Genomic DNA, 26808 nt, shown 5'->3' with positions numbered 1-26808 from the left:
TGAGTCATCAGCTTTACATTAGCTGACTATAAGCTTTGCCATACACCTCAACTTATGTGTATGGAAAATCTTAATAACTTCTCTCTAATTCACTACCATCTACTGCAGAGTTGCTTTCCGACATCTTTGAAGTTGACACACCCTCATAAAGAGACAAGTTGGCAACTTGGTACATACAGTGATAAATAAAGCTTTTCTTAGCCATTCATGCACATGTAACGCTGAATGTTTTATGAAAAGTCACATTTTCTGACACCAACATGAGGACCACAGAGAAAAAGAGCTATAGGCTCTACTTAAAAACAAACAAAAAAAAACCAATAACAACAAACAGAATGAGACACTCTTAGTTATTTTACTTCCTATCAGTACCGCATTCACTAAAACACCCAGTAATATGCAAGAGCCAGCTTTAAAGTATACACCTGCTAATTGTAGTTGGTAGGTGTCAAAGACCATCACTTTGTGAGGAGAACTTCAGAGGAAACCTTCAGACACAGACAGTAAACAACACAGAACAGGAGCAAAGGATTTCAACTGATGCAACAATGAGCACTCAAGACACGTCTGCTGAGTGTGTGAGTGGTTTTTCCCTAAACGAGGCAGCTGATTGTGTCTTTGATAATTAATTACACAAAAAGCAGATCCTTTTAGAATCAGCTAATCAGCAGCAAAACAACTTTGCTTAATTAATGCAGGCAATAAAGCATGCTCGCCCACCTTCCTCTTGAAATGATTAACTTGAGGAATTTCTGTGTGAATTAAGTTAACAGAAACTCATGATCTATCTATTATTTTGCAATTAAGATTAAAATATTTCCATTGTAATCACAGTGTACTCTCTCCCTATCATCAAACTACAAAAGGAACACACTAAGCCTAAATCTGCAGGATTGTTTTCAAATGACTGGGAGGGAAAGAAATGACCAGACGCAAATGAATATGTACAAAATGAAACTATGCGGTTCCTTCCTTCCTGTACACAGGCTGACCTGATTCAACTTCCTTTTATGACTCCGAAACAGTACAGCCTTAGAGTGAGAGAAAAGAAATTCTCCCCTTTGATACCCATGACTGAACTAAAGAAGCTCTACACAATAATGTCATCAAACTTACTATTAAGGCTTGTATAAAGCAACAGCACTCTCCTTTCAAGGAAGACAATGAAATTCTGCATCGAGGGCATGTAGGTACTAGCATAATCTAACCTGGCTGCCCTCTGATGACAGGGCACGCTCTAAAGGCATGCTGGGAAAAGTCCAAACATCCCAGCAGTGGTGACTCACCAGGAAAATGAATTATGAGGTGATTCTTAGAAGTACATGGCACAACATTAGGTCATATCAGGGGTCAGAGTCCACAATAAAAATAACCTACAATAAAACCCTCTTAAAATAAATGAGCACAACAGCTATTAAGCCTATGCAGATTGCAGCGTGGAACAAACATCAATACAATAAACCCATAGGGTTTGAGCCAGATTTAAACTTGATTTAGGGATCAGAGGGAGGGCCATGAGTTGTGTGAGATCGAGAAACATAAACTGCCAGTCTTCCATCCTGGTAAACAAGCCTGAACATGTGTGCTAGTCTACTTGCATTGATGTTTAATGGTGCATGTTGCTCTAGGTGGTTCCCATAACCTCATTTTGTCTCCTACAAGCTGCATCAATTGATATGATAATGGAGGGAGGACATGTGAAATGAGAGGGGCTGAAAGACGAGGCGTCTCACCACTTGGATGCCAAATGGTGTCCAGGAGCCCCTCTTGGCTCTCAATGGGGACAAAGACAAGAGTTTCAAGGAATGGAGGCAAGAGGCAGATGCTTAGAATAGAGAAAAACTCTCCAGTTTCACACTACTAATTGGCCCAATAGGATGTTTTCATTACCATTCTGTTTCTTATCTTTCACAAACGTACAACAAAAATATAATAATGTAGTTTTATGTTCCAAATAGGGTTCTTGAGTGTTATATACAGGGTCCAAAACGAACACTCGGTAAGTGCCAAATACGAGTAGAAACTGACAGAGTTATTTGCCAGTAGATAGTAACTGTGACAGGGTGAGGGCGGGGCCAGGTTGTGATTGTACACACCTGGTCCCTTATTAGGCTAATCAAGCCTCCGAGAGGAATAAAGGCAGACTGCGGGACGGTGGTGCGACAGAGAGTGATCGTTTACGGGCAGCTGCCTCGTGTGTGTTTAAGTGTGTGTCTTTTGGTTAAGTTCTATATTAAATATAATTTATATTGTCAAGCCGGTTCTCCCCTCCTTTCCCTTAATCCCTTTACAGTAACTTTATAAAGTTCTGCAACAAAATACCTGGTTTCAATCAGAGATTTTCATTTTGTTTCGTTCTGAGCCAGTACTGTACTTTTTATTTCTGGTTCAGAAGTTCTGCAGCCTCCTTTCCAAATGCTAACTGGTCACAACAAAATAAAAGAATGGTTAATTTTGTCACCATATTAATTTATTTTATTATAAAACTAAAATGTAATAATAAAAATAAAAGGTTTTTGAAATTAATGACTTGGATCAAATAATAAAGAAAAGCAGCCAATAAGTGCCCAACATAGATGGGAACTCCTTCAATACTGTTTAAAAAGCATCCCAGGGTGATACCTCAAGAAGTTGGTTGAGAAAATGTCAAGAGTACATGTCTGCAAATTCTAGGCAAAGGATGACAACTTTGAAGATGCTAAAATAAAACACTGTTTTACAGTTTTAACACAACATAATTCCCATAGTTCCATTTATGTTATTCCATAGTTTTGATGACTTTACTATTATTCTAAAATGTAAAAAAAAAAAAATAAACCATTATTATAAAGAATGAGTGTTTCAAACTTTTTAGTGTAGCTGAACATAGCTAGAAAATTATTAAATATTTAACTATAGAAAGCATTTAAAAAAACATTTTTAAAATGTTATTAATTTGAATGACTTTTTCCAGGTCTTGAAATTCCATTTTCCAATGACCGTGGGGACCCTGAATCAGTAAACTCTGTCCCCCAACTAAACAATGATAAATGGCACTTTTTATCCAGAAAATAACAGCTTAATAAGTTTCCTCACCATTATATCACTATTTCAGTAGTGACCCAGAGTCAAAAACTAACTTACATTTAGGGTGAATATTTGCCCTCTGTATTTGATTTTCAGGGGCATTTTTACCTTTTTTTTCTAACAATTAAAAAAAAAAGTGTCTTATCCGTTTGTCAAAATGTCAATTGAATAAATTAATTAAGTCTGAGAATATGTATAACATCTTACCCTAAAAATGACATCAACTACTGTATATCAGCGGTTACAAATAAAAAAACTGAAGAATTCATTACGAGGGTATTTTTTGCCCCATATTTTGAATTTCGTGAGCATTTTTAGTGAAAGATTTACAGTGAGAGTTATGGATAGAACACAGAGCAGGCGTGATCCCGTGAAGGATGACGGAAGAGTGGAACGCATGTCTGTGAAGACGTGCGCTCCGGATGCACTAATGAAGTCGCGCATGTCTCAGTTAAATCGCAATTGTAACTAATTTAATATTTATATATTCTGAAATATTGTATACTAATTTGCTGAATCGTGATTCATTAGATTTTCTTAAAAGATCAATAGGTTATTGACCAATATTAAATGTTTTCGAATGTGTTAAAAAAATCATATTTCAAGATCGATGCATATGAATCGCCAGGATTAGTAATCGATGCATCGAGGAAACGAGTAAATCATTACACCCCTAACAGTTAAGCATAATTTTTATTACAGATCTGTTTCTCAGTCAAAACCTGACAGCATCAAATCTGTATTAATGTATCATATCTAACAATAATTCAGTGAAGACTTGAAAACAACTGAGAAATGTGTGTTTCACCTCAAATAAAGTTTTCCTTGCATCTTGATAAGCCATGCATGCATGTATATGTGGTAATTATACAGTTGTTAAAAGGTCTTCGTTCACGAAATGCTATATCCACAATCAAGAAATGTGTGATGTAGCAGTTTTCTTTATGCCTAAGCACATTTTAAATTTTTACGGGTGCAGTTCCAAACCTTTATATGTGATAAACCCTTTGGCCTTTAGTTTCATGAAAAAATTATCAGAATGAAATTAACTGGTTATAACCAGTTACCAGTATTTAAATATATTTTTGACTCCGGAACAACTGAAAATCATTTTGTCCCCATTTTCGGTTATGTTTTGCAAAAAATTAAGTTTGTTTTCGGATTTCATTTTTGTTCCTTAGCCAATTTTTAGTCCCTGGTTTAAATCCAATTGTATGAATGACAATCTGACCCTTGCTGATGTAAGTCAAGTGTGCATTCAGCTAAAAATCATACAGGGTCTAAAATTTACACTTACCAACTGCCAGTATAAACTAATGAGTTTTCCACCAGAAGATGGTAACTTTAATAAAGAACTGCAACAAAATATACGGTTTAAATCCAATTGTTCAATAATGTGACCCTGGCTACTGTCAACGATGCAAGCCATTCAAATGAAAGACAAAACATTTCCTACTAAAGAAAACATTTGTCGCAACTCCTGCGTCTTCCTAACTTTTGCCTTGGTCGAAAATGTAGAGCTGTACAACTCTATGTGGCAACACGTATGTGGAATACTCCTCGCATTAAGTTTTGGAATCAAACAGCTAAACAATTCAATTGTCATAGAGACAAAAAATATATATACATTAATACACATATTGAATAATACAGTTTTATGGCTATTAAGAAATATTTATGGACAGTAAATTCTCAGTTCACTAACCATTGACAGGTATGATAAAAGTTCATTTTGGACCCCGGTTATACATAAGGCATGAAACAGTATGACTGTAGGCATGAGCAGAGGAAAAGTTTGCTGAGCCAGGGAAATTAAATAATTTATGCAGTAAAAATGTATCACTTTTGAATTAAGGTTTTACTAGAGTTTCTGGTCCAACATGAATGAGGACAATTTATACAAGCACGCAAGTGCAAACTAGGGCAAATATAAACAGAGAAAATTAAATTGCAAAATTGCCCTCATTCCCCCCAAGCCATCATTAATAGACATGTCCCTCCATTTCATCAAATCAGAGAGTGAACACATCACATCTTTATTCAAAACATATTATTGAATTTGGCCAAAAACATGCTGCTTTGGTTAGTCCGAGAGCATTCCAGGACCAATTTCATGTTAATGTACAGTGCTGTGGAAAAGTATTTGCCCCCTTCTTGATTTCTTCTGCTTTTGTGTTTTTTTCATACTAAATTGTTTAAGATCTTCAAATGATATATAACATAAAACAAAAGTAATCTGAGAAAACACAAAATATAGTTTTCAAGCATAATTTTTTTAAATGAAGCAAAAAAGTTATCCAACACCTATATCACCAATATGAAAAACGAACTGCCCCTTTAATCTTAATAGCTGTTTGTGCCACCTTTAGCAGCAACAAGTGCAACCAAACACTTCCGATAACTGGAGATCAGTCTTTCACTACGCTGTGGTGGAATTTTGGCCCACTCTTCTTTGCAGAACTGCTTTAGTTCAGCCACATTGGAGGGTTTTTGTGCATGAACTGCCCGTTTAATGTCCTGCCAAAGCATCTCAATCGGGTTCAAGTCAGGACTTTGACTAGGCCACTCCAAAACTTTAATTTTGCTTCTATTGAGTAATTCGGAGGTGGACTTACTCCTATGCTTTGGATCATTGTCTTGCTGCATAATCCAGTTGCGCTTTAGCTTCAACTCAAGGACTGATGACCAGAAATTCTCCTTTAGGATTTTCTGGAAGTCAGCAGAATTCATGTTTCCCTCAATTATTGCAAGTCGCACTGGCCCTGAAGCAGCAAAGCATCACCACACCATCACACTACAACCATCATGCTTGACTGTAGTTGTGACTGTTCTTTTTGTGGAATTCTGTGTTTGATTTGCGTCAAATGTAACAGGACCTCTGTCTTCCAAACAGTTCCACTTTTGTCTCATCAGTCCACAGAATATTTTCCCAAAAGGTTTGAGGATAATCGAGGTGTGTTTTGGCAAAGTTCAGATATGGTCTTCTGAGTTAGCAGTGGTTTTCGCCTTGCCACTCTCCATGGATGGCATTTTTGCCCAGTGTCTTTCTGATAGTGGAGTCATGAACCTTGAATTTATTGATGCGAGAGAGGCCTGCAGTTTCTTAGATGTTGTCCTTGGCTTTGTTGTGACTTCCTGAATGAGTCGTTGCTGTGTTCTTGGAGGAAATTTTGGAAGGTCAGCCACTTCTGGGAAGGTTCACTACTGTGCCAAGTTTTCTCCATTTGGAGATAATGGCTCTCACTGTGGTTCTTTGGAGTCCCAGAGCCTTTAAAATAGCTTCACAGACTGATGCATTTCAATCACCTTTTTCAACATAATTTCTGGAATTTCTTTAGACCATGGCATAGTGTGCTACTGGGTGATAACTTTTAGCCAACTTCATGCTAATGAAAAAGTTCTATTTAGGTGTTGATTTAATTGAACAAGACTGGCAGTAATCCGACATGGGTGTGTCTAGTCCAGCCAGGGCCGGCGCTACCTATAGGCGAACTAGGCTGTTGCCTAGGGCCTTGGCCTTGGAGGCGGGGCCTCCAAAACATACACATGCTTATCCACCAATCAAGAGCAGCAAAATACTATGCTGTTTGTCCATTGGCTATAACAATTGTCATTTACCTGTAGTTAAACCAATTAATATCATCGTTTACATGCGAGTCACTCCCAACCTCTGAATTTATGAATGAAGAGATTGTAGATGAATAAAACCCAACTTTTCTGCAAATTTATCTGATGGCGCCGAAACGAACTCATCCTTCAGGGGCTGCTAAGCAGGCACGCATTGAAAGCGCAGCTCGTGATTCAGGTATCATCTATTTTTGAGTAGGGTTGCAAAGGGGCGGGTAATTTCCGGTAAATTTCCGGAAAGTTTCCGGTAACTTTCCATGGGAAGTTAAGCTGGGGAATTTTGGAAATATTCCATATTAGAAACTTTCCATGGGAATAATGGGAATTAATGGGAATTTAGGGGAACTAACTGGGAATTCATTGTAATGTAATCGATCATTGTATCATATCCAAGCATAAATACAAACAGAAGTCATAAGAAAACATCCATGCAAAATGTTTGCAACAGATATTTCAACAGATTTATTATGTAAGTAGAACAGAACAAGTTTTAATTATTTTACTGAACAATCACTTGTTTCACGGAAGAACAAAAACAGGAATATTGGGTTAAATATTACTCATCCCCCAACCCCACTCAATCAAAAATGCACCCCCATCCAAAAATTCCCACAAAGTCCCATTGAAAATGTTAAATGAAAAAAAAAACCCTTCTCCCTCCAAAACGTCCCATTAAACATGCAAATCTTCCTTCAAGCAATCCTCTGCAGTTTTGCTCAGTCAGTGGGCTCTTCGTGGGCCTCATCAACATCCAACAACACGTCCACTTCCTCAACTTCCAACTCTTCCTCTTCAGTGTCACTTTCCAGCCTTGTTGAGGATGGCTCTGTGTCAGGCTCAAAGAGCCTTAGGTTTGCCCGAATGCCAACCAGTTTTTCCACTCTTACATTTGTGAGCCTGTTGCGAACCTTTGTGTGCGTGTTCCCAAACAGCGCTATTTTGGCTGTGGTGAATCACATGCCAAGCATGGAAACCATGGGGGAGGGCATCGCGATGTCGGCTAAACATCATGATGTCTGTCAGCCATCACGATGGACGATGATATCATCCATTGGCCCAACCCTAGTAAGAATACTAATGCAATGGCATGAACAGATGCATAAATAGTAAGGCTAGCTAAACAACTGGAATGATCTTGAAAACATATTGCAGGAGGCAGAGAAAAACAGCCACATGAGGTAGCTAGCATCTGCCTTATGTGGTAAATAAAGTTATGCTAGCTTATTTAGCATCTAACTTATCAGCATTGCTACTAGATGAATACATTTGTATGTGATATTTGCAATTTAAACATTTAATAAATATATTTCCCCATAATATCATCAAAACTTACTTCACTTTGTTTAGTCCACAGGCTCAAATGTGTGCCTTCAATAGTCTTGTGCTTTGGGCTTCTGTACATGTGATGGAGGCATGCACAGTGCCAGTAAGGGGGTGTGGTCTCAATAGCCATGCAGTAAGCAGTGTTTTACAGTATGTGCATGTGATTGAGGAATGGCATGGATATTCAAGTGTATTTGAATGGCATCTGTTTGTTTTAGTCAAGATTATGCTAAAATATACTTTCCTCAACTATATTTAAGTTCCCTATGAAGAGCCAACCCTCAACTTTGAAAATTCCCACTTTATTCCCGTTTATTCCCATAAATTCCTGTTAATTCCCTTAAATTCCCATTCATTCCCATGGAAAGTTTCCATCTTTGAAAATTCCCAGAATTTTGCAACCCTATTTTTGAGTGATTGTAATTCTGATTCTAACGATCAGCGTCACTTTGAGATAGATCATTTGACGGTTATTTCCAGTTCAAAAGAGCGCGAGCGCCATTGATGGACTGAATTCGCTTCTGACACTTTGAATCCGAGTGTATGTAGCTACAATGCAGACTTTTGTTAGAAAAAAGAAATACGTTCTAAATGAACTGTCCGAAAGAGTCTGATTCGCGGAAATGAATCGGACTTCCAGTTGGAGAGATAGAGTGGCGAATTCATGATTAACTGTTGAACTGAATCTTACAAAGGAGTCGATTCTCCTCGATGGAATCGATTACAACCTGTGGAATAGAATCTTGATTCCTAATGCAAGGAATCAATTCTTTTAGAATCGATTTCCAGCCCTAGTCAGGAGCTGACTCAAGCAAAATACTACAGAAAAAGTAAAGTTTGTCAGTCAAAGAGCAAACGCACTATACTAAAGCATTGTTTATTATGTTTTAATACAGTCTGTATATCTTCTAAAACGCAGATGTTTAGCCTACATTAACTGCTCTAGTCTATCATAATAGACGCATATAGACCATAATAGACTTAATTTTTTTCGTTTCCCAATCATAAATACTGTTGCAATATTTATTGAAAATAAGTATGCAATCTTAAGCATATGAATAAGCATACAATTACAGTTGACGAAATTAACTTGTCTTTTCACTTCCACTAGCAGCTGATTTGTGTATCATAAGGTATTTCTTTATAATACATACCTAATATGACTATATTTAGTCTATCAAAAACAAAACTGTTCATTATCCCAAATAGTGCGTTAGTGTGTTACCATAAATAAATTACTGAACAAATTACTGCAAAAAACTTCCTGACTGCTAAAAAAAAAAAAGATGACTTTTCAGATGATTTTTTTGTTTGTTTACCTTAATTAAAGTTACATTAATATGCACATTTAAGTAAAAATATAAAAATACTGATAACAGGTTTTGTATAAATAAAATGGTTAGGAATCATATTTGTTTTCAAGTCTTTTTTATTAAATTATGTTTTATTAACAAAGTTCGGGAGGAGCACATTCAGATAATCAACGAGATAAGAGGTATACGAGACAACGAGATATACTGCAGACTTACCTCTTTTCATTGACAGTTTATCAGCATCCGTCTACCGCCCCCATCTCCTCACTTTGATTTTTAATAATCTCTTATTGGATGTAAACAACACAATCCAAAATACAATGCAATCCAATGTAATACTGTGTAAATCTGGCCAAAATTCAGAGCCTGGAGCCCTCCCCTGCATGCCAAATACGCATAATCTTTACTCTATTTAATTTGATGTAAGTGTGAACTCGTGAATTCTGAAAGGTGGAGGGGAGGAGGGCATGGCTGGGGGCCTCCAACATACATTTTGCCTAGGGTCTCCAAATGTGTAGAACCGGCCCTGAGTCCAGCTGAACCCCATTATGAATGCAGTTTCATAGATTTTGGGATTTAGTAACTAAGGGCAAATACTTTTTCACACAGGCCCATTTGGTATTTGATAACTTTTTTGCTTCAATAAATAACTATCATTTAAAAACTGTATTTTGTGTTTACTCAGATTGCCTTTGTTTTATGTTTGATTTTGTTAGAAATTGAGTACGAGATATACACAAGAACAGAAGAAATCAGGATAGGGGCAAATACCATTCCACAGCACTGTATAACACCAAAGAGGTTATCAGCAGGCCTCTTTAATAGGCATGGCAATCAGAGGGGTTACCAGGATATCATGTTTGGGGGGGCATTTGACTTGTTTGGGGGCAACATAAACAATTGAAAAAATCGGCGCAAAATTAAGCTATACTATACACAATCTGTTTTAGTGCATATCTTTTTCTAAGCCAGGAACCCAGAGATAGGCACAGGGCCCCTAATAGACTATAGGGCTTAAACTGGATTTTTGTTGTGTCAGACCTCACTCATCTGCTAGCGATGGAAACATATGCACAAAACAATCCACTTTTAAATTGTAATTTATCATCAGATGCAGAGGCGTTTCCAGCATTGAAGGACATCCGGGCCTTAGCCCAGACGATTTTATTTTCACACTAGCAACCACTTCTCTGTAGTCCAAAGCTGGTGAGAGGGTATTCTTTGAGTTTTGCTCTGGCTGGGCCTGTTTCTACAGTTCCTAAATCTTCCACTCTAGTATATCCTCAACATCCTCTCTCCTCCCTGAATCATCTGTGATGCAAAAGAACAGATACAGCACATAACTTATTGCAAATCAGCTTCAAACAACTAATTCATCAAGTGCTACATATGTCAAATTGTGGACCAATACCATTGAAGAAAATGTATTGGGAAGAGCAGATCAGTGGGATTGCCCTAAGATCTATCATGATTCTTGAATTTTCATGTACATTAACATTAAGTAATCACATACAAGTTATATTATAGTGAGTAAAGTGAGGTAAAAAAAATATTCAATATAAATAATTTATATTTTTTGACATAAATAGTCAAAATGATGTATAAGATCCTAAGTTAAAGCAATACATGAATTACTTTAGTCTAAGTTCATTGACACACTATGGCATCGAACTGTATATAATTCTCATCATCTCTATGAGAATAATTCATCTGTCAAAATCCTTTCATTAGGATCATTGAGATAAACAATGTTTCATTTTAACTTTAAAGTAAAGTGACTTATTAATTGTTACCAGTTTCCATGCCTGATTCTGGCACAGCTGCTGCTGCTGCTGCTCCTCAGTCTGTTGCTCATCTTTGCTACCCTCTACAAAACCATTTAATCAAATCAAAGTGTATATTTCCTACAAATTAATATCACAAAACAAGTCACACATACATTTTATGTTAATGCTTATTGGTTATCCTTAGCGAAAACAACACCTGATAAACAAGAAAAGTATACTCCGAACAGGCGACTGCGTTAACTCGGAGCTACCAAGCTGCATCAATCTAAACAAGGAGGTTAGAGGCTACAACTCTTGAGGTTCAGCCTACTGTGGGTGAAAGCCAGCTAGATGATGATCTTAAGACTTTAAGGACAAAAACAAATGTGAATTCTTACCTACTGACTTCTTTCGGAAAAATCCCCAAAGCCTCATTTGCTTAATTTCTGCTGTCTTTCCTGCTAACTGCTGTTAACTCGCCACTAAGTAATGTAAGTTGATGTCAACGACTGTGCAAGCTCCTCCTCTAACTGCTGCATATTCAACAGAGAGGAAGAAACGGAGTCGCCCATAGGCTACCGACAGCAAAGGAACTTATTCTATAGGCTAGATTATGCCTATGTCTATTTTTACAGGCTGTATGCAGTATGTGCAAAGCCAAAGCACAATGAAATAAGGCAACTTATGATTTCGGGGGTTTACATAGGCTATTGTCCGGTTTCATATTTGTCAGTCAATATTCAAAAAACATTCGGGGCTGAAGCCCCGGCAAAATCGGCTGCCGCCGCCTCTGATCAGATGGACAGATTATTTCTCAAATTCTCAGGGGAGGCAGAGCTTATCCTAGGGGAGGCACATCCTCCCCCAGCCTCCCCCTAGACATGCCCCTGATGGCAATCAAAAATTTGCTGCTAAAACCCCTTTGTTGTTACTGGAATTTGGTTGTTCCCTGTAAACACCATCTCTGGGCAGTTCACAGGGAGTTCCATTGCATATGTGGTTTTGCCATTCTTCACCTTACATGCTGATGTAAAAAGTGAAAATACTTTCCTCTTAGTAACTTTCCAGGGAGCGGGGAAGAAAAAGGGGCCACAAAGTTACACCTCCAGAGCTGTGAGGTTATATTAGTAGCTCTTGTACAGCTGTTTCTTTTTGATGCCGTGAGATGTTGCTTTCAGGGCTCTGGATCTCTTTCGCACAGGCCTCTCTTGAGGAAGAGGAAACCACAGCTCTGCTTTCACAGGCACTCCAGGAACAAGCAGAACTATAAACATGTATTGGACTGCCTCTAAATAAAACAGCCCTGTAAAGACAACAGAGGCATGATAGCCTCTTATTCGTGACTATTTATAGAACCCGAGAATCAGAAAAGCCATCATAACATTTACAGCACTGATGAGTCACGCCAATTAAGTGTAATAAATTCTCTTGTTATCACTAGTTATGTGCAGTGTAACATGATTACGTTTATAATGTGACAAGCCAAAACCATGAATGCCTCGGGTCACACATTAATTACTCTTACTGTAACTAAGCTTTGTCATTTCAGAAAAGCTCAAATATATCACTGAAGCTTTCAAAAAGGGAAGCTTGATAAATTGCAAGGTGAATTCTTATTTGGCTGTTCAGGCAGTATGCCTCCAATAGCTACCTGAGTCACTGAATGACAAGCTATTCACTACCAAGGTGTGAAATTAACACCCACCACCAGCAAAATGCGGGTACTTGTTTGCAATGGTGGGTAATTTTACTTATGTACAAGCCAATGTGGTGAGCAACAGGTAAGACATCTTGGACTGACATTTGACTAGAAAAGACATTGCACAGTAGCAACAGCGCATGCTTAAGAGACACATTCGACCAAAAAAGTTCAAAATTCACATAAATGGCCAGGGACAGCGTGAATGCAAAGAGAACTGGGTCTGTTTTGGTGAACTTAAAAAAGGTCTTTGCATGTTTGTTCAATCTACAGGATTTCCACCCTTTTTGAACAATGAACTTCCATGCCTTTTCCATGAGATTTTCTGGCATTTGTGATTAATGGATACATATTTTATTTTAATAATTTTTATTCAGACTGATTTGTTAATACTTATTTTACTGATTGTAATAATTTTGACTAATTCATTGAGAAGAACTGACACAAAAGATTGATTCACTGACTCATTCTACACAGAGCAATAGCTACTCATGAAATATTTTAAGAGCAAAATAAATAAAAATAACAAATTCACAAAAATCTAACCTTTAATTGAAGTAAAACAATTGAAAGAGGGGAAATATCATTATTAAATAAATATTTTTTTCCAAAACAAATCGGCCACAATTATTGGCACCCCTAGAAATTCTTATGAGTAAAATATATAGTCCCATTCATATTTACAGAAATGTAGAGCACCTGGGTGACTAGGAACATGAAATTGTTGAATGGCTAACATTATTTACAACAAATTTGTGTGTAATTAATGCAATGCACCTTCCACACAGCTGAGCTAAAACAGAAACCTTTTAAACAGTCTGTTATTTTGAATTTTGAATTGGAAAAATCAAAGTGCCTGGTAAAATTCCCACCCTGTTCACTACATAATGAGATGTCAAAAAAGCAATGAGTAGGAGAGAGAATGAAGGCCTTCAGACAGCTGTAGAAGGGTGAGATATTATACCTCTCAAATCCACTTCTCATGGGCCTCACAACCAAATAAAAGCTCAGGAGTAAACAAGGATGGCCCTCTTTTTGGCAAACAAACTGAGGAAACTGCCCCCACTTCCCTTCTTTTCTCTGATCCACTATCTCCACGCTAGGGCTGGTCAGATAAACATGAGCATGACAAACACATTTAGCTGCTAATAAAGGGCAACAGCCATGCGGAGAATGGCAGGAGATAACCAGCACAAATAATAAGAGGAGTCTGGGACGGAGAGAGCTTGAAGAGACCGATTTGCCCTTTTCAAAGCGAGACATTGATCAGATCCCCTTGCATCTGAGCCATGCTAATTAGCTGAAGACGAGAGGTGATGATGTCACAATCGATTTTGGGGGACGGGAGGAGGACTTCATCCATACCCATCACAAGTGAGACACGGAAATGCAGAAAATCATTGCAATAGCTGCAAAAAGTATTTTGACACTTGAGTAAAAATTCTTGAAAGTTTTAGCATTCTTTAACTAAATATTAAACTAATGGTATGTAATTATTTATTTATTTTTTAAACATAGCACAAACACCTTTTCAAATATTTCACCACATATATCATAAAGAAAAAATATCTGGACACATTCTGGTTGTCAAATTTTGAGGAAAGTCCATCGTTAATGTGCTGAACTACAACTGTGGTTACTTTGCTATAACACCTAAGAAATTACAATGGGACCAGTTGGTTAAAATAGCAAAAATGGCTCTGAAATTTATATTATGTCTGAGAAAATGTATAGCATAATTTGCTTGCAGATGTCACTTGGTTTGATATTTTATTTATATCTTCTTCAAAGACAATCAGACATTTTAAATGAGACTTAAATGTTGTAAAATTGTATGATTAATGCAACAATTTAATGCAGTAAATTCAAAATCTACATATAAAATGTATGAACAGTAAAAAGGTTCAGGCCACCTCTTGTCTTTTAAGGAATTACAGAGGCCCTTTATGCAATCAATCAATTATATGTTTCTTAACTCTAAACTCTTTTCTCTGGATTTTTAAGCCTATCAAAATAACAGACTGTTTAAAAGGTTCCTGTTTTAGCTCAGCTGTGTGGAAGGTGCATTGCATTAATGACACACAAATTTGTTGTAAATAATGTTAGCCATTCAGGAACTTCTACTAGAATTTGGCCACTGACTTAGACACTTTCCAAAACCCTGCCTTAAGATACAGTTGAACTGTTGAGACTCAGAGATGGAGCAGGAGAGCAGCAGCACAGCATTTTAGCATTGTTAAAGTTACTTGCAACTTCTTAGCTTGAATGATCCAACTAAAAAACCACACTGAACCTCCTGTTTCCATAAATGGGCTGCACTGTGAATACACAAAATGACGCAGTAGCACCTGGACCAATCAGACACACAAGTATTCATTATTTAATGAATAAGCCAACAGATGTCTCAAGACTGTAACAAGCAAAAGTCCAAGCAGGCCCAAGCCGACACCATTAGGTCTGCTCCCCCACTGATCACTATCAAGCCTTTAAACTGTCTTTATAAGGTCCAGCAACTAGTGGACATCAGTGACATTCCAAGCGGGGGAGGTTATCTGCATGCCAGAGCAATCTTTCCCCCATAAGAATTGGACTCAAAGCCCAGAACAAAATACTTTTCTTCACTAAATTATAGACAAACTGCATATAAATTCACATGTATATCCCCAGGACATTGTGTATAGGATCATTACTGTCTTGTAAAGTGTTCTTTGTACTGTATACTGTTTTATGCATGACTTATGACAGGACTACCAGCTAATGTAAAAGTATTTAGTATAATGTTTCCTACCAAATTAATCCTTGTGTGACATCCTGCACAATGGTATATATATAATTCTGACAGCATGCATTGTATGCTTGCTATATTAATCAGAGCATAAAGGGGCTTAAACTAACCCCAATCATGCAAATGAGTCAGCTTCCACACAAAGGAACATTTCCCACTTGTAAATTGCAACTTTCTCATTGGTCAAGCCAGACTCGAGAGGAGGGACATCCAACAGAAGTTAAAAGACATGTCCCGCCTCTTAATCTCTCTTTCCCCTGACCCTCTGCCGCTGGTCATGCCGACCCTGAGGTTGCAGGCCGGCAGGTCTCAACACCTCAAGCAATGTGCAACTACCTCGACCATAGAGTCAATGAACACCACAGTTCATCATTATTTCTTCATTCAACACGGAAGAAATTTATTGCAACTTGAACACCATTGACTCGAGGAACCACCTAGACGTTCTCCAGCGACTGCATCAGGCTCTCTCAACAGCCAAGGTAATTACAATTATCGTACCAGTAACTAACTGAACATAGTACAAGAGGAAAACCCCTTTGTAACTAAATTTGCTTTTTAATTAAGAACTTGATGGTCCTCTCAAATGGTCAAATTATTATTTTCATAACTGCATTTCCCCTATTCTGTTCTGGTTTAATTTTATTTTCACTTTTCCAAGTATGAATGTTTCGTGTGTTTTTGTTTAGATTAGTTATGTGTTCGTATGTTAGTTAAATAAACGTTTGTGTACATTCTTGCGAGTTGATTCTGGTCTGCTTAAAAATCTATGTAAATTTAACGATTCGATCTCAGCTACAAGCCAAGAAAGAGTTATTTTTGTGTGGCCATGAAAAAGATCCTTTCTGAGAATTGATAGACGATCAATACTGAGTGTTCGCTGGACGAACCGATAAATTGATGGTAATATTAATTCAGCTACATCAAGTTGATTCTATTAAACAATCAAAATGTTCATAATTAATTATGAGTTATGATTAATTATTCATGTGTCCTTTAAAGATATTTTGACTGCGGTATATTTTGATAAATAATCTCATCCCTGTTTCTAAAAGATTTAGCTTCAAAGCTATACCTATGTGTAATATTATTGTCAATAAGCCATGAGAATAATATCACTCCAATAAGAGAATTAATCATAATTCTCTTATTAAAGCTAATGCCCTACAGTAGAAATTGTGAGCTGATTGTGATCTAGTTATTTGTCATTTATCTAAATTATAACGTTTGTCAAATGCGACTGATTCCACTATAAATTTCCTTACATAGTACTGTAGAAAAAGGACCGTTTAATTAAATTTCCTAGCTCACACATACTGTTTCCCTTACAAATAATGGTAATGTACACAACACTTTAACCCATGCAGTATACATTTATCATACAAAATTTGCTACTTATATAGGTGTGAAATTCTTTGCACTTGAACTGATTACTGTTTGTTTGTGCACTGTGGAATGGGCTGACGTTCATATGCATCAATGAAACTGTTTTCATTAGTGTTGACCCAGATCACAATCACTGGTGTTGGTTGCTATGGTGATGAAAGTTCAAGGGAATCCTAAAGAGACCCTTGCAGGGCAATTTACCGCGCATGCGCAACCTGCCGATGCCATATTGTAAACAAAGTACAGATAAGCTAATAGCATAACACAACACCGCTAAACTAACCAGTTAGCGAACTTTCATTGAAACCCCTAAATATGCTACAATGCATGGGCAGAAAGTGTCTCAAAGTTGTCTTATTGGCTAAACAAAGGATCTGACCATGCCATTCCATAAAAATACAAAAATAATAATAATTTAAAAAAAAAACAACAACACTTGAAGCACCTTTAAGGCCTTCAGAACATCAGGGCCACTTTGGAAAAGTACAGAAAAAAACAAAACTTCAGTAGTTTTAATGTTCCCCAGACTACATTGTTTTTAGTTCAACTAGAGGAAAAGAATAGCAGGGTGGACAATACATGACTGTGCAAATAAGGAGGGACAGAATATCTGGGCCTTAAATCATATGATGTGTTTGATTTGGGACAACCACATCCAATCCCCATGTACTCGAGACTAGATAAGGATTTTGGCCACATCCAGATGTAACTGAACTGTGGAGCTTTTAAGTCGACTGGAAATAAACACAGAATGGTAGCCGATTTACTGTCTGCAGAAATGTAAAGATGCCCATCCTGTTATGGTTAGTTTCAGTTCTTGTGATTTTAAAAGAAACACAACAAAAGGTTATCTCTCTGGAACCTCGGTTCCTGGAAGTTAAAGTGAAGTACATCACTTATGACTCAGTGAGCAAACTCAGCCCAAAACAGCCTGCCCTTGTTAGGCTGCATTCCTACAGATAAATGGGATGAATTCCCACCCTTTTTGAGCAATAAAATTCCAGGACTTTTCCATGACCTTTCCAGGCATTTGAGATGGCTGGATACAGATTTTTCTTAAAACCATATTAATTCAGTCTGATTCGGTAATGAATCATTCAGATTTGTAAACAGTTTTGACCAATTTACTAGTTCAAGTTCAAAATCACAATTTTGTGAGCCAACTTTACACAGGTGGGTAGAGTAGCCAAAAACATCACAAGTAAAAGCACAATTACTTTTAAAAAATAATTACTCAAGTAGAATTAAAAGTAATAATGTAAAAAAGAATTGTAAAAAAAAAAAAAAAAGTAAATTACTCAAGAGTAAGAGTAAGTATCCAATAATAAGAATACTCTAGTAACTAGTTACTTTCACATATAACGTAATGGATGTTTACTCTCCTATATTCCAGCACACGATACACATTTAACATGCATTACAGAATGATTAATAATAACAATCCTATTAATATTATTGTTAATAATGAAAATTGTCATCATTCACCACCATATTGTTCCAAACACATTCTTTCTTCCATGCATCAAACTAAAGGGAAAGTTCACCCAAAAATGTAAATGCCCTCATACCATCCCAGATGTGTGACTGACTTACTTCTGCAGAACACAAATTAAAATTCTCAGATCTGTTGGTCCATACAATGCAAGTAAATGGTGACCAAAAAGCTCCAAAAAGCACATAGAGGCAGCATAAAAGTAATTCAATTATTCCAGTGATTTTCAGAAGCAATATGATAGGTGTGAGAAACAGATAAATATAAATATATATACATAAAGTCCCATTTTTTTATGTTAATTCTCCTCCCTACCAGGTGACGATATGCACAAATAATTGAATTACCAAAAACAAAAGAAGAATGCGAAAGTGGAGATTTATTAGTAAAAAAGGATTTAACTACATTTCTTACCCAAACTTAAAAGATCTATTCTGAAGACATAGAACCAGTGTCATTGAAATTCCTTTAATGATGCCTTTATGTGCTTTCTGAGCTTCAAAAATGTGGTACCCATTCACTTGCATTCTAGTATAAACTAACAGAGCTGAGATATTCTTCAAAAAATCTTTGTGTTCAGCATTTTGAATGCTGAGAATTTAACATTTTGGAAATTTTATTAACATAAGGAGATGTTAGACAGAACGCTAAACTTAATCATTTGAGACTGAGACTGTCAGTCTCTAACATTCTGTCTAACATCTTTTGGGCTCCACAGAATACAAAAAGTTTCACGGGGTTGGAAGAACACGAGGGCAGGAAAATTATGATAGACGAAAACTTTGGACGAATCTGTCAATTAGAAAAGGAAACCATTTGGAAACCATTTTCTAGTAATTATTACGGTGGAAAAATGTGAACAATGTCAGACAGTCCCAAGTTACATATAATGTTCAATTATACACTGAAGATCATGCTTTATTCAAGCCTTCTGTTGTTATTTCACAGTTTTTTACATCCTGCATGAATTTATTTCAGTGTAGCTCTAGCATTGTCAGTGTCGAAAGAATTAGTTCTGTACACTAAGGGGGTAAATTGCACTTAACGTGGATGTTTACAAGGATTTATCCAGTAGGTACTGATATGTTGCAGTGCTGATATAAAAATGCAAACTTACAATCGGAGTTCATAAGAGCCCACAGTTACAGATTCAAGCTGAAAATGAAAGAGTATCACCATGACATAGACAAGCCCACATTGCCTCACCATGTTTTCTTAAATTGGGGCTGCAAATTTAATCTTGAAATATATCCTTGTCTTGGTGTAAAATTAAGGCAGTGTGTGGAGTGAAGAAATGTTTGTTTTGTGCGCTTGCTGCTGTAGTATTGAACGCAACTCGAGTGACAGAGTGCAGCTGTGAAGTTCCGCTGTCGTAACTTCCCATTAAAAATATCAATAAATTACGCAATTACTAACACATTAAATTAAAAACCAGTAATGTAACAGCAGGAACTCTACCCATTGTAACGAAGTAAAAATAAACAAATGTTATCAGAAATTTACTTGAGTAAGAGTGAAAAATAAAACACACTCATAAAATATTTTTTTTCCCAAAATGTTACTCAAGTAAATGTAATGGAGTAAATGTAGCACGTTACTACCCACCTCTGATTTTAATCAACACACAAGCAATATCTAGCTGATGATATTTCAGGCAGAGGAAAATTAGAAAATCATATTTCCACGACTATCCCAACCTGGAAATAAAATTTTTTTAATTAATGGATATTTCTAGGTTTTTCATGACCGTGGGAACCCTGATAAAGCATTATGTGATTACATTACAGTGCGAAAAAAGTAGCCGACTAGTCTGTTATTGACAGGTCAATGTTTACCTTTTGTAAATTAATCAGAGATTGTGTTAGCCTTACTTTTTCAGCTATTTTAAAAACATTGACAGATGTCCGTCATTTTGACAGATAAAATGCTTGTAAATGCAAAGCAGTCCATGTTCATTTTATCTACAGTCTAGCATAATTTATATATTTTCATACATTTGAAAATGTATTTGCATGCAAATTCAGAGGACGCGGTTTGTGGACTGTTATCACAACATGGGACAAGAGCAACGGCAATCGTGACCCGTTTACACCTGGTATTAAGACTCGGGAGATCCAATCACATTGGGTCAGGTGAGACACATCGCTGTTTACAACTGGTCGTTTAAATGTGTATTCTGTGACCACTTGAGATCAGATTTGGAGGGGAGGGACTCATCATTTTACACATCAAATGTGATGTTGTCATATGCGTTTTTAACCACATTCGTTTTTTGTGATCTGATCACAAAACATTTTGGACCCCGTTTAGACCTGTATTTAGCGCTGACCACATGTGATTGGATCACCAAAAATGCATCTTAATACCAGGTGTAAACGGGGTTTACACGTTGAAGTAAAGGCTGATTTATACTTCAGCGACTTTATACTCTGCGAGTGCACAGCCAAAATGCTAACAATATGTTTCATAAATAAACAAAAGCAATGCAAGCAATGTAATTTCTGGATTCAAAAGTATTTATTAAATGATTGTAGCATCAAAAATGAGTTCAAAGAATGTGAACATGTTGAAATTTACATATTTATAATACATGTTGCCTGCATTTGAGGCAGGAAATAAATTAGTGTATACTTAATCTTGAGTCTATTGAATATTGAAATAATAATACATTAATATTTTGGCAAACACTTGACGTTCCATGCTGAAAAAGACATTGTCAAATGAATGGATATCTACTCTGATATAATATAATACCTGAATAACACCAAATGGGTGTTGTTTTAAAGACATTACAATGCATATAAGGCAATATAACCAATTCTTACCAGGTGCTTTTTTAATTCTCTGACAAGTATTCTGCATTTCCATAACTTATGAGATATGATTAATTACTGTACAAATACTGTCAAACAAACGGTCAAATCGTTGTGCCAATTGGAAAGATTGCGAGTAGATTACAAAACATATTATTTCACACACATATCAAATTAAAAAGCTTTTAGTGTTTATAAGCTGTAAACAGATATCTTTTATTGTGTTTCACTTGTAACTTCATGAAACACAAACAACCTTTCCCGAGTCCAAATACAATTGTGACAGGGCGAGGGCGGGGCCGGGTTGTGATTGTACACACCCCGCCCCTTATCAGGCTAATCAAGCCTCCGAGAGGGATAAAGGCCGACTGCGGACGGTGGTGCGACAGAGAGAGAGAGAGCATTTACGGGCAGCTGCCCATCATATGTGTGTGTTTGTGTCTTTTGGTTTAAGTTCTTCATTAAATATAATGTATATTGTCAAGCTGGTTCTTGCCTCCTTTCCATAATTTCCTTTACAAAAATATAATGTAATGCAAAGATATAAAAATAAACGGGCACATCGCCTGACATTTTTTTTTTTTACAGGCAACTACCTTGTATGCGCCCTCCTCACTCACTTAATGTTCATCGCACATTTCATATAGGGTTCACTGGGGGTTGCCGCTAACCCCACAGTTCCATATGAAAGGGCTGTAGGGGGTTAGGCGAGACCACCTTTTTCTTCAACACAGTGTAAAATGCTGTGTTGAGTTAGCGAAGACATTTTCCAAAACAACAGTGAGAGAGGCAGTTCTGTAGCAAAAACGGAAAGGATTGTCTTGTAGCACTTTCCTCTGATAAGGCTTTACAGGAGTAGCAATTGCCTAAGCAACCTTATCAGCCCAGGGGGACTAATGCTATTAGCGTTTGTGTGATAAACGCAGCGAAGTGGAACCAATACAGCCAGCTTTCAACCGTTACTCTGGTAACATGTTGTGTAAATTGCATAATACAGAGCTCTGCGACAGCTCTGTTTAACAACACTTCAATCCTGTAGTGTAGACTTCTGAATAGGGTTAGACTTGAAAGCTAACAAGGGCAAGGGACTCCCAGAGGCCTTTCAGAGTGTCGTGCTGTCATTGGGTCAGTGAGGGATATAAAATTAACAAATCAATCTTATCGTGTTTTAACTAGGGGTGGGGAATCAGCAGATACCTGTTGAAATGATAATATTGTGGGTCTGTACCAAAACTTAGCAAGTTGCCTCACTGTCTCCTGTCTTCTATAGCAGCATACTAACTAAAATGGAGCCACACAGAAGAGTGATTTGGAACACTCTAAATCGATGGCAGCTCCACACATCATTCAAATAGCACTTCTCACACATGGTGTATGAGACTCAACCCGCAGCTGATTTCAATGCAGAGAAGCGATCCTCTAATGAGCATTAATATGCATACCATACACACATGTTGGGCAAAATAGTCAGTTTTGTATCATATTAAACTTGTTATTTAGAGATTATTTTTAGTATTGCATGGATAAGTTTAAAAAAATAAATCTTGGATTTATTTCTTCCAATGGTGCATTCTGGTATCACCTATCCAGGGAAGGAGCATTCTATGCTATCTTAGAATTTGGCCAAAACAAGATATCATAGGAGGCAGCATAAATTTACTCACCCTTAAGAAATACCAGAAGAGTATGACTTACTTTCTTCAGCAGAATTAAAACGAAGATTTTTAAAAGAATATCTCAGATCTGTTGCAAGTGAATGGTGATCAGACCTCTGTAGCTCCAAATATCACATAAAGGAAACATAGAAGTAATCCATGTGACTTCAGTGTTTAAATCCATATCTTCAGAAGTAATATATTAGGTGTGAAACTGAACTATATTTAAGTTCTTTTTGTTTTTTTACTCTAAATCTCCACTTTCACTTTTACATCTGAAAGTCTTAAAAACTTTGTGGTGCCAGTTAAGTTTCACTTTCTCATCTGAAAGTGAAAGTGGAGATTTAAAGTAAAACAGGACTTAAATATTGTTCTGTTTATCACCCTCACCTATTATATCCCTTCTGAATATTTAAACACTTGAGTCATATGGATTACTTTTATGCTTCCTTTATGTGATTGTTGGAGCTACAAAGGTCTGATCACCATTTACTTGGATTGTATGGACCTAGAGAGCAGAGATATTTTACTAAGCATCTTTGTTTGTGTTCTGCTAATGAAAGAAAGTCACACACATATGAGATGGCATGAGGGTGAGTAAATGATAAATTGGAGTAAATGAGAATTTTATTTTTGAGACAATTCCTTTATGTTACCTACCTTTTAGAACTCTGTGATACTTTGTTTAGTTTGTTAAACTTTGTTTTCCTGAATACACCTGTACGCTATTGATAGAACAAACTGATAGTCCCACTTTAAACTCACATCACTGATTGAATCAATATTTCTGTGTCGTGCTGACTGGGCCACTCAAACAAACCAAGTAATTTTTGTACCGCCACAGACACACCATTTTTACAGTTTAAGGAATACAACATAGAAAGAAATAGCTTCTAATTGTCACTGCATATATTAAGCTGGAATAGGAGAAAGCATTTCAACATTAGAAAAGTTACATTAGATTCTTTAGAATATCAATACAATAATGGTAAATTTTTGTGATACTTTGAAACTTTTTCCACCACCTCTATTTATTACACAATATACAAAGTCAGATTTCTACTTTAATTCTGGGATTTTCCAAAATTTCACTGATAAACTGTAGATATGACACAGGAAAATATTTAGGTAGAGAGAGCAATAATGGATTCGGGACACAACACTGTCTGGATTCAAACCTGTGTCTCCCACATCAGCACTCAACTAGCTTAAGAATATGCACAAATCATTACGCCAAGAATCCCCTGACTCTATTTAGAGACTTCACTGGATTTTTTTTCTTGAGAGGTTTAAATAATGTTCAAACTCAATGGAACTCATTGAAAGAACACTGTAAAATTCAATGAATCATAATACAAAAGGCAATAAAAGGCAAATTATGCAGAACAAATGTAATTTAGGCGAAACCGGGCACTGGCCGACTGTAAAGTGAGGAATGCCGTTCTGGCAGGTGCAAAAGGAGACCAGCACAAAGCCGAGGAGCAGAAGAAGAGCATAAACAGCTCAGCCTGTCCCCCCTTCCAATCCCACCGCCTCCATGCTTTCAACTTCAACCCCCCCGGCTTAATCAGCTACAACTATTATGCTTTCCCCACTATTTGGTTAAACTTATCCACTCCACAGAAAGATCCCCCACCACTCAGTTACCATAGCAATGTGACTGCAACAGCCCTTTGGATTCAAATTCTGCATCTGAGAGATAGGAGGTCATTGCCAAGGGCGAATTCATTTCACACTGAGTAACAGCGAAAGCCGCAAGAGAGAACGGCATTCTATTCTTAAGATGACCTTGTTTGAGGCTATTCACTAATGTTTACAGAGCAAATCTATCAACATCATTCCAACTGTAAATAACTAAAAGTGTCAAACTATATTAGATGTTGCTTTTTCCTTCTGGGGGTTCTCTCATTTCCTTTTAACAAAAGACTGTGTTGATCTAAAAGTGTAATAATAAAATCTTAACTCTGAATAGAGAAAAACAGACCCTACACACCTTTGGTCATCACAGTGCCTTCTTTGCCTTGGGTAAAGACAACAATCCTCTCTCTTTTCTTGTTCACCTTTGGTAAGCTTTGGGCCTTCTTTGCAATCTCCTCAATGTCTTCAGTCTGCAGAAGGAACATAAAAAAAACACATTCTTGAGATTATGAGGCAAATAATAGGTATTTAAGATTACATCTAATTGATAAATAGCATATTAGATTTACCATAATGCTGCAGTTTGCAAAACATGCTATTTTCTGAATCATAATCTTACCTAATGAGCATGCTAGAGACAACAGTGCCAACTACATTTCACTCAAAATGGCTGCTGTGTTGAAAAGCTAAATGTCATTTGTAATCACTTTACTGACTCATGTATTCATTCCAAATGAAATGTTTAAATGCTAATAAGATACTAAAATGACTCATGTACCACTCAGACTTTAAAGCAATTCACAGATGTGTTTAGTCTTCTGGCTTTGGAACAGTTACAATTGGAAAAATAATGAAAAAGAAAAATTCTTCCAGAAAAAACAAAAAAATAAAATTATTTTGACAAATACAACATAGACATTCTGACAATTGTCTGAAATAATGGGAGAAGCAATGCTTCAATGAACAAAGGTGAAATGTAACTGTGATTGCCTTTGAAACAGAAGGAATAAAATTGACGTTATTCTGAAAATTAGGTTTGATAGAGGGATTGAGAGCTACTGAGGTGATGTTTTCAAATACATCTACTAAGTGAGGGAGGTATTAATTCAGGATTTCACAATTCTGAGCACAATAACATTTAAACTTATCAATGCATCACAATACATACACTAAGAGTAAAACAATCTTTAAGTAGACAGCCCAAAACACAAAAACAAACTGGCTATGAGCAATGGAAATGTTTCTAGCTGGTGGACAGGGTTCTGGGTAATGGCAGTAGACAGAAAGATTCCTCGCTTTCAGAATATTGCTGAAGAAGCCAATGCTCCAAAATTGAGCACTGGTGAGATGATGTGCAGAATAGTTTATGATGCACTCCAAATTTGCCAAAATCCTCTGCCTCAAGTGAGTACAGTAACAGAGTTGGCATCAATTTCCAGTAGAAAAGTAGTTGCCTGTCAGAGGATGAGGGGAGACAAGTGATCTAAACGCAGATGTGACAGTTCAAAAGGATTTATTAAACACAACATTTCTCAAAGAATGAGGCCAGGCACACCCGGCGCTGGCTGGAGAGCAGAGTCAAAGCGAGCCACTCAATGGGCTAAGGGAAGAGTGAGTTCAAAGGATGGGTGTGTGCATTGTGGAAGTCAGGAGCAATTCGAAGAGATTCGGTTGAAGCTTGTGTGGTGCGAAGCATATAGCTCAGATGATACTGTCTTTTGAGATGAGGGCAGAGACAGAGGGATCCTCCTCCACATTAATTGAGCAACAGGACTGGCAAAGGCGGCGGCAAACGGGAAGGTAACCACACCTCTACAGACAGGCAACAAACAGAGACACGAGCAAGCTCCAACTACACAAGAGATCACAGTTATCATTCAACAGCAAATAATAAACTGGCGAAGAAAGTGGGGAAACACAAGGAATAAATAAGAAGTGCAATCAGAGTGAATCAGGTGGAACGTGTGAGTAAATCATTGGCATGACAAGCATCTCCCCGAGAACGATCAGCGTTCCCATGGAAACGCTAATATCGCATGCCAGCTCCACCTGTGAGACATGAGGGAGAGCAAAAACAAACAACGATAAGAGCCGGCACAAATGCCGGAAATGTGACAGTTGCCAGTATAGATTTGTAGCAGCATGCTGAACATGTTGAAAAACCTAAACCTCCTGTTCCTGCCTTTATTGCACAGTACAGCTTACTTGTTTGTCCAGTACAGTCTGCTGTTTAAGTGGACTCCAA

General features: G+C 37.1%; 1 protein-coding gene across 2 annotated transcripts in view; it reads right to left on the bottom strand.

Moving 5' to 3' along the window:
- The window catches only part of LOC127618260 (adenosine kinase-like), a 272393-nt gene that overhangs the window by 9032 nt on the left and 236553 nt on the right, over window positions 1-26808 (bottom strand). For both annotated transcript variants that reach the window (XM_052090626.1, XM_052090627.1), the window contains exon 9: window positions 24919-25033. In XM_052090626.1, the coding sequence (XP_051946586.1) occupies window positions 24919-25033 (115 nt within the window). The remainder of the gene's footprint in view (window positions 1-24918; window positions 25034-26808) is intronic.

This window comes from Xyrauchen texanus, chromosome 24, assembly GCF_025860055.1.
Source record: "Xyrauchen texanus isolate HMW12.3.18 chromosome 24, RBS_HiC_50CHRs, whole genome shotgun sequence".
Taxonomy (NCBI): domain Eukaryota; kingdom Metazoa; phylum Chordata; class Actinopteri; order Cypriniformes; family Catostomidae; genus Xyrauchen; species Xyrauchen texanus.
The sequence above is the reverse complement of the archived record's forward strand: the minus strand, read 5'-3'. Positions and strand labels throughout refer to the sequence as shown.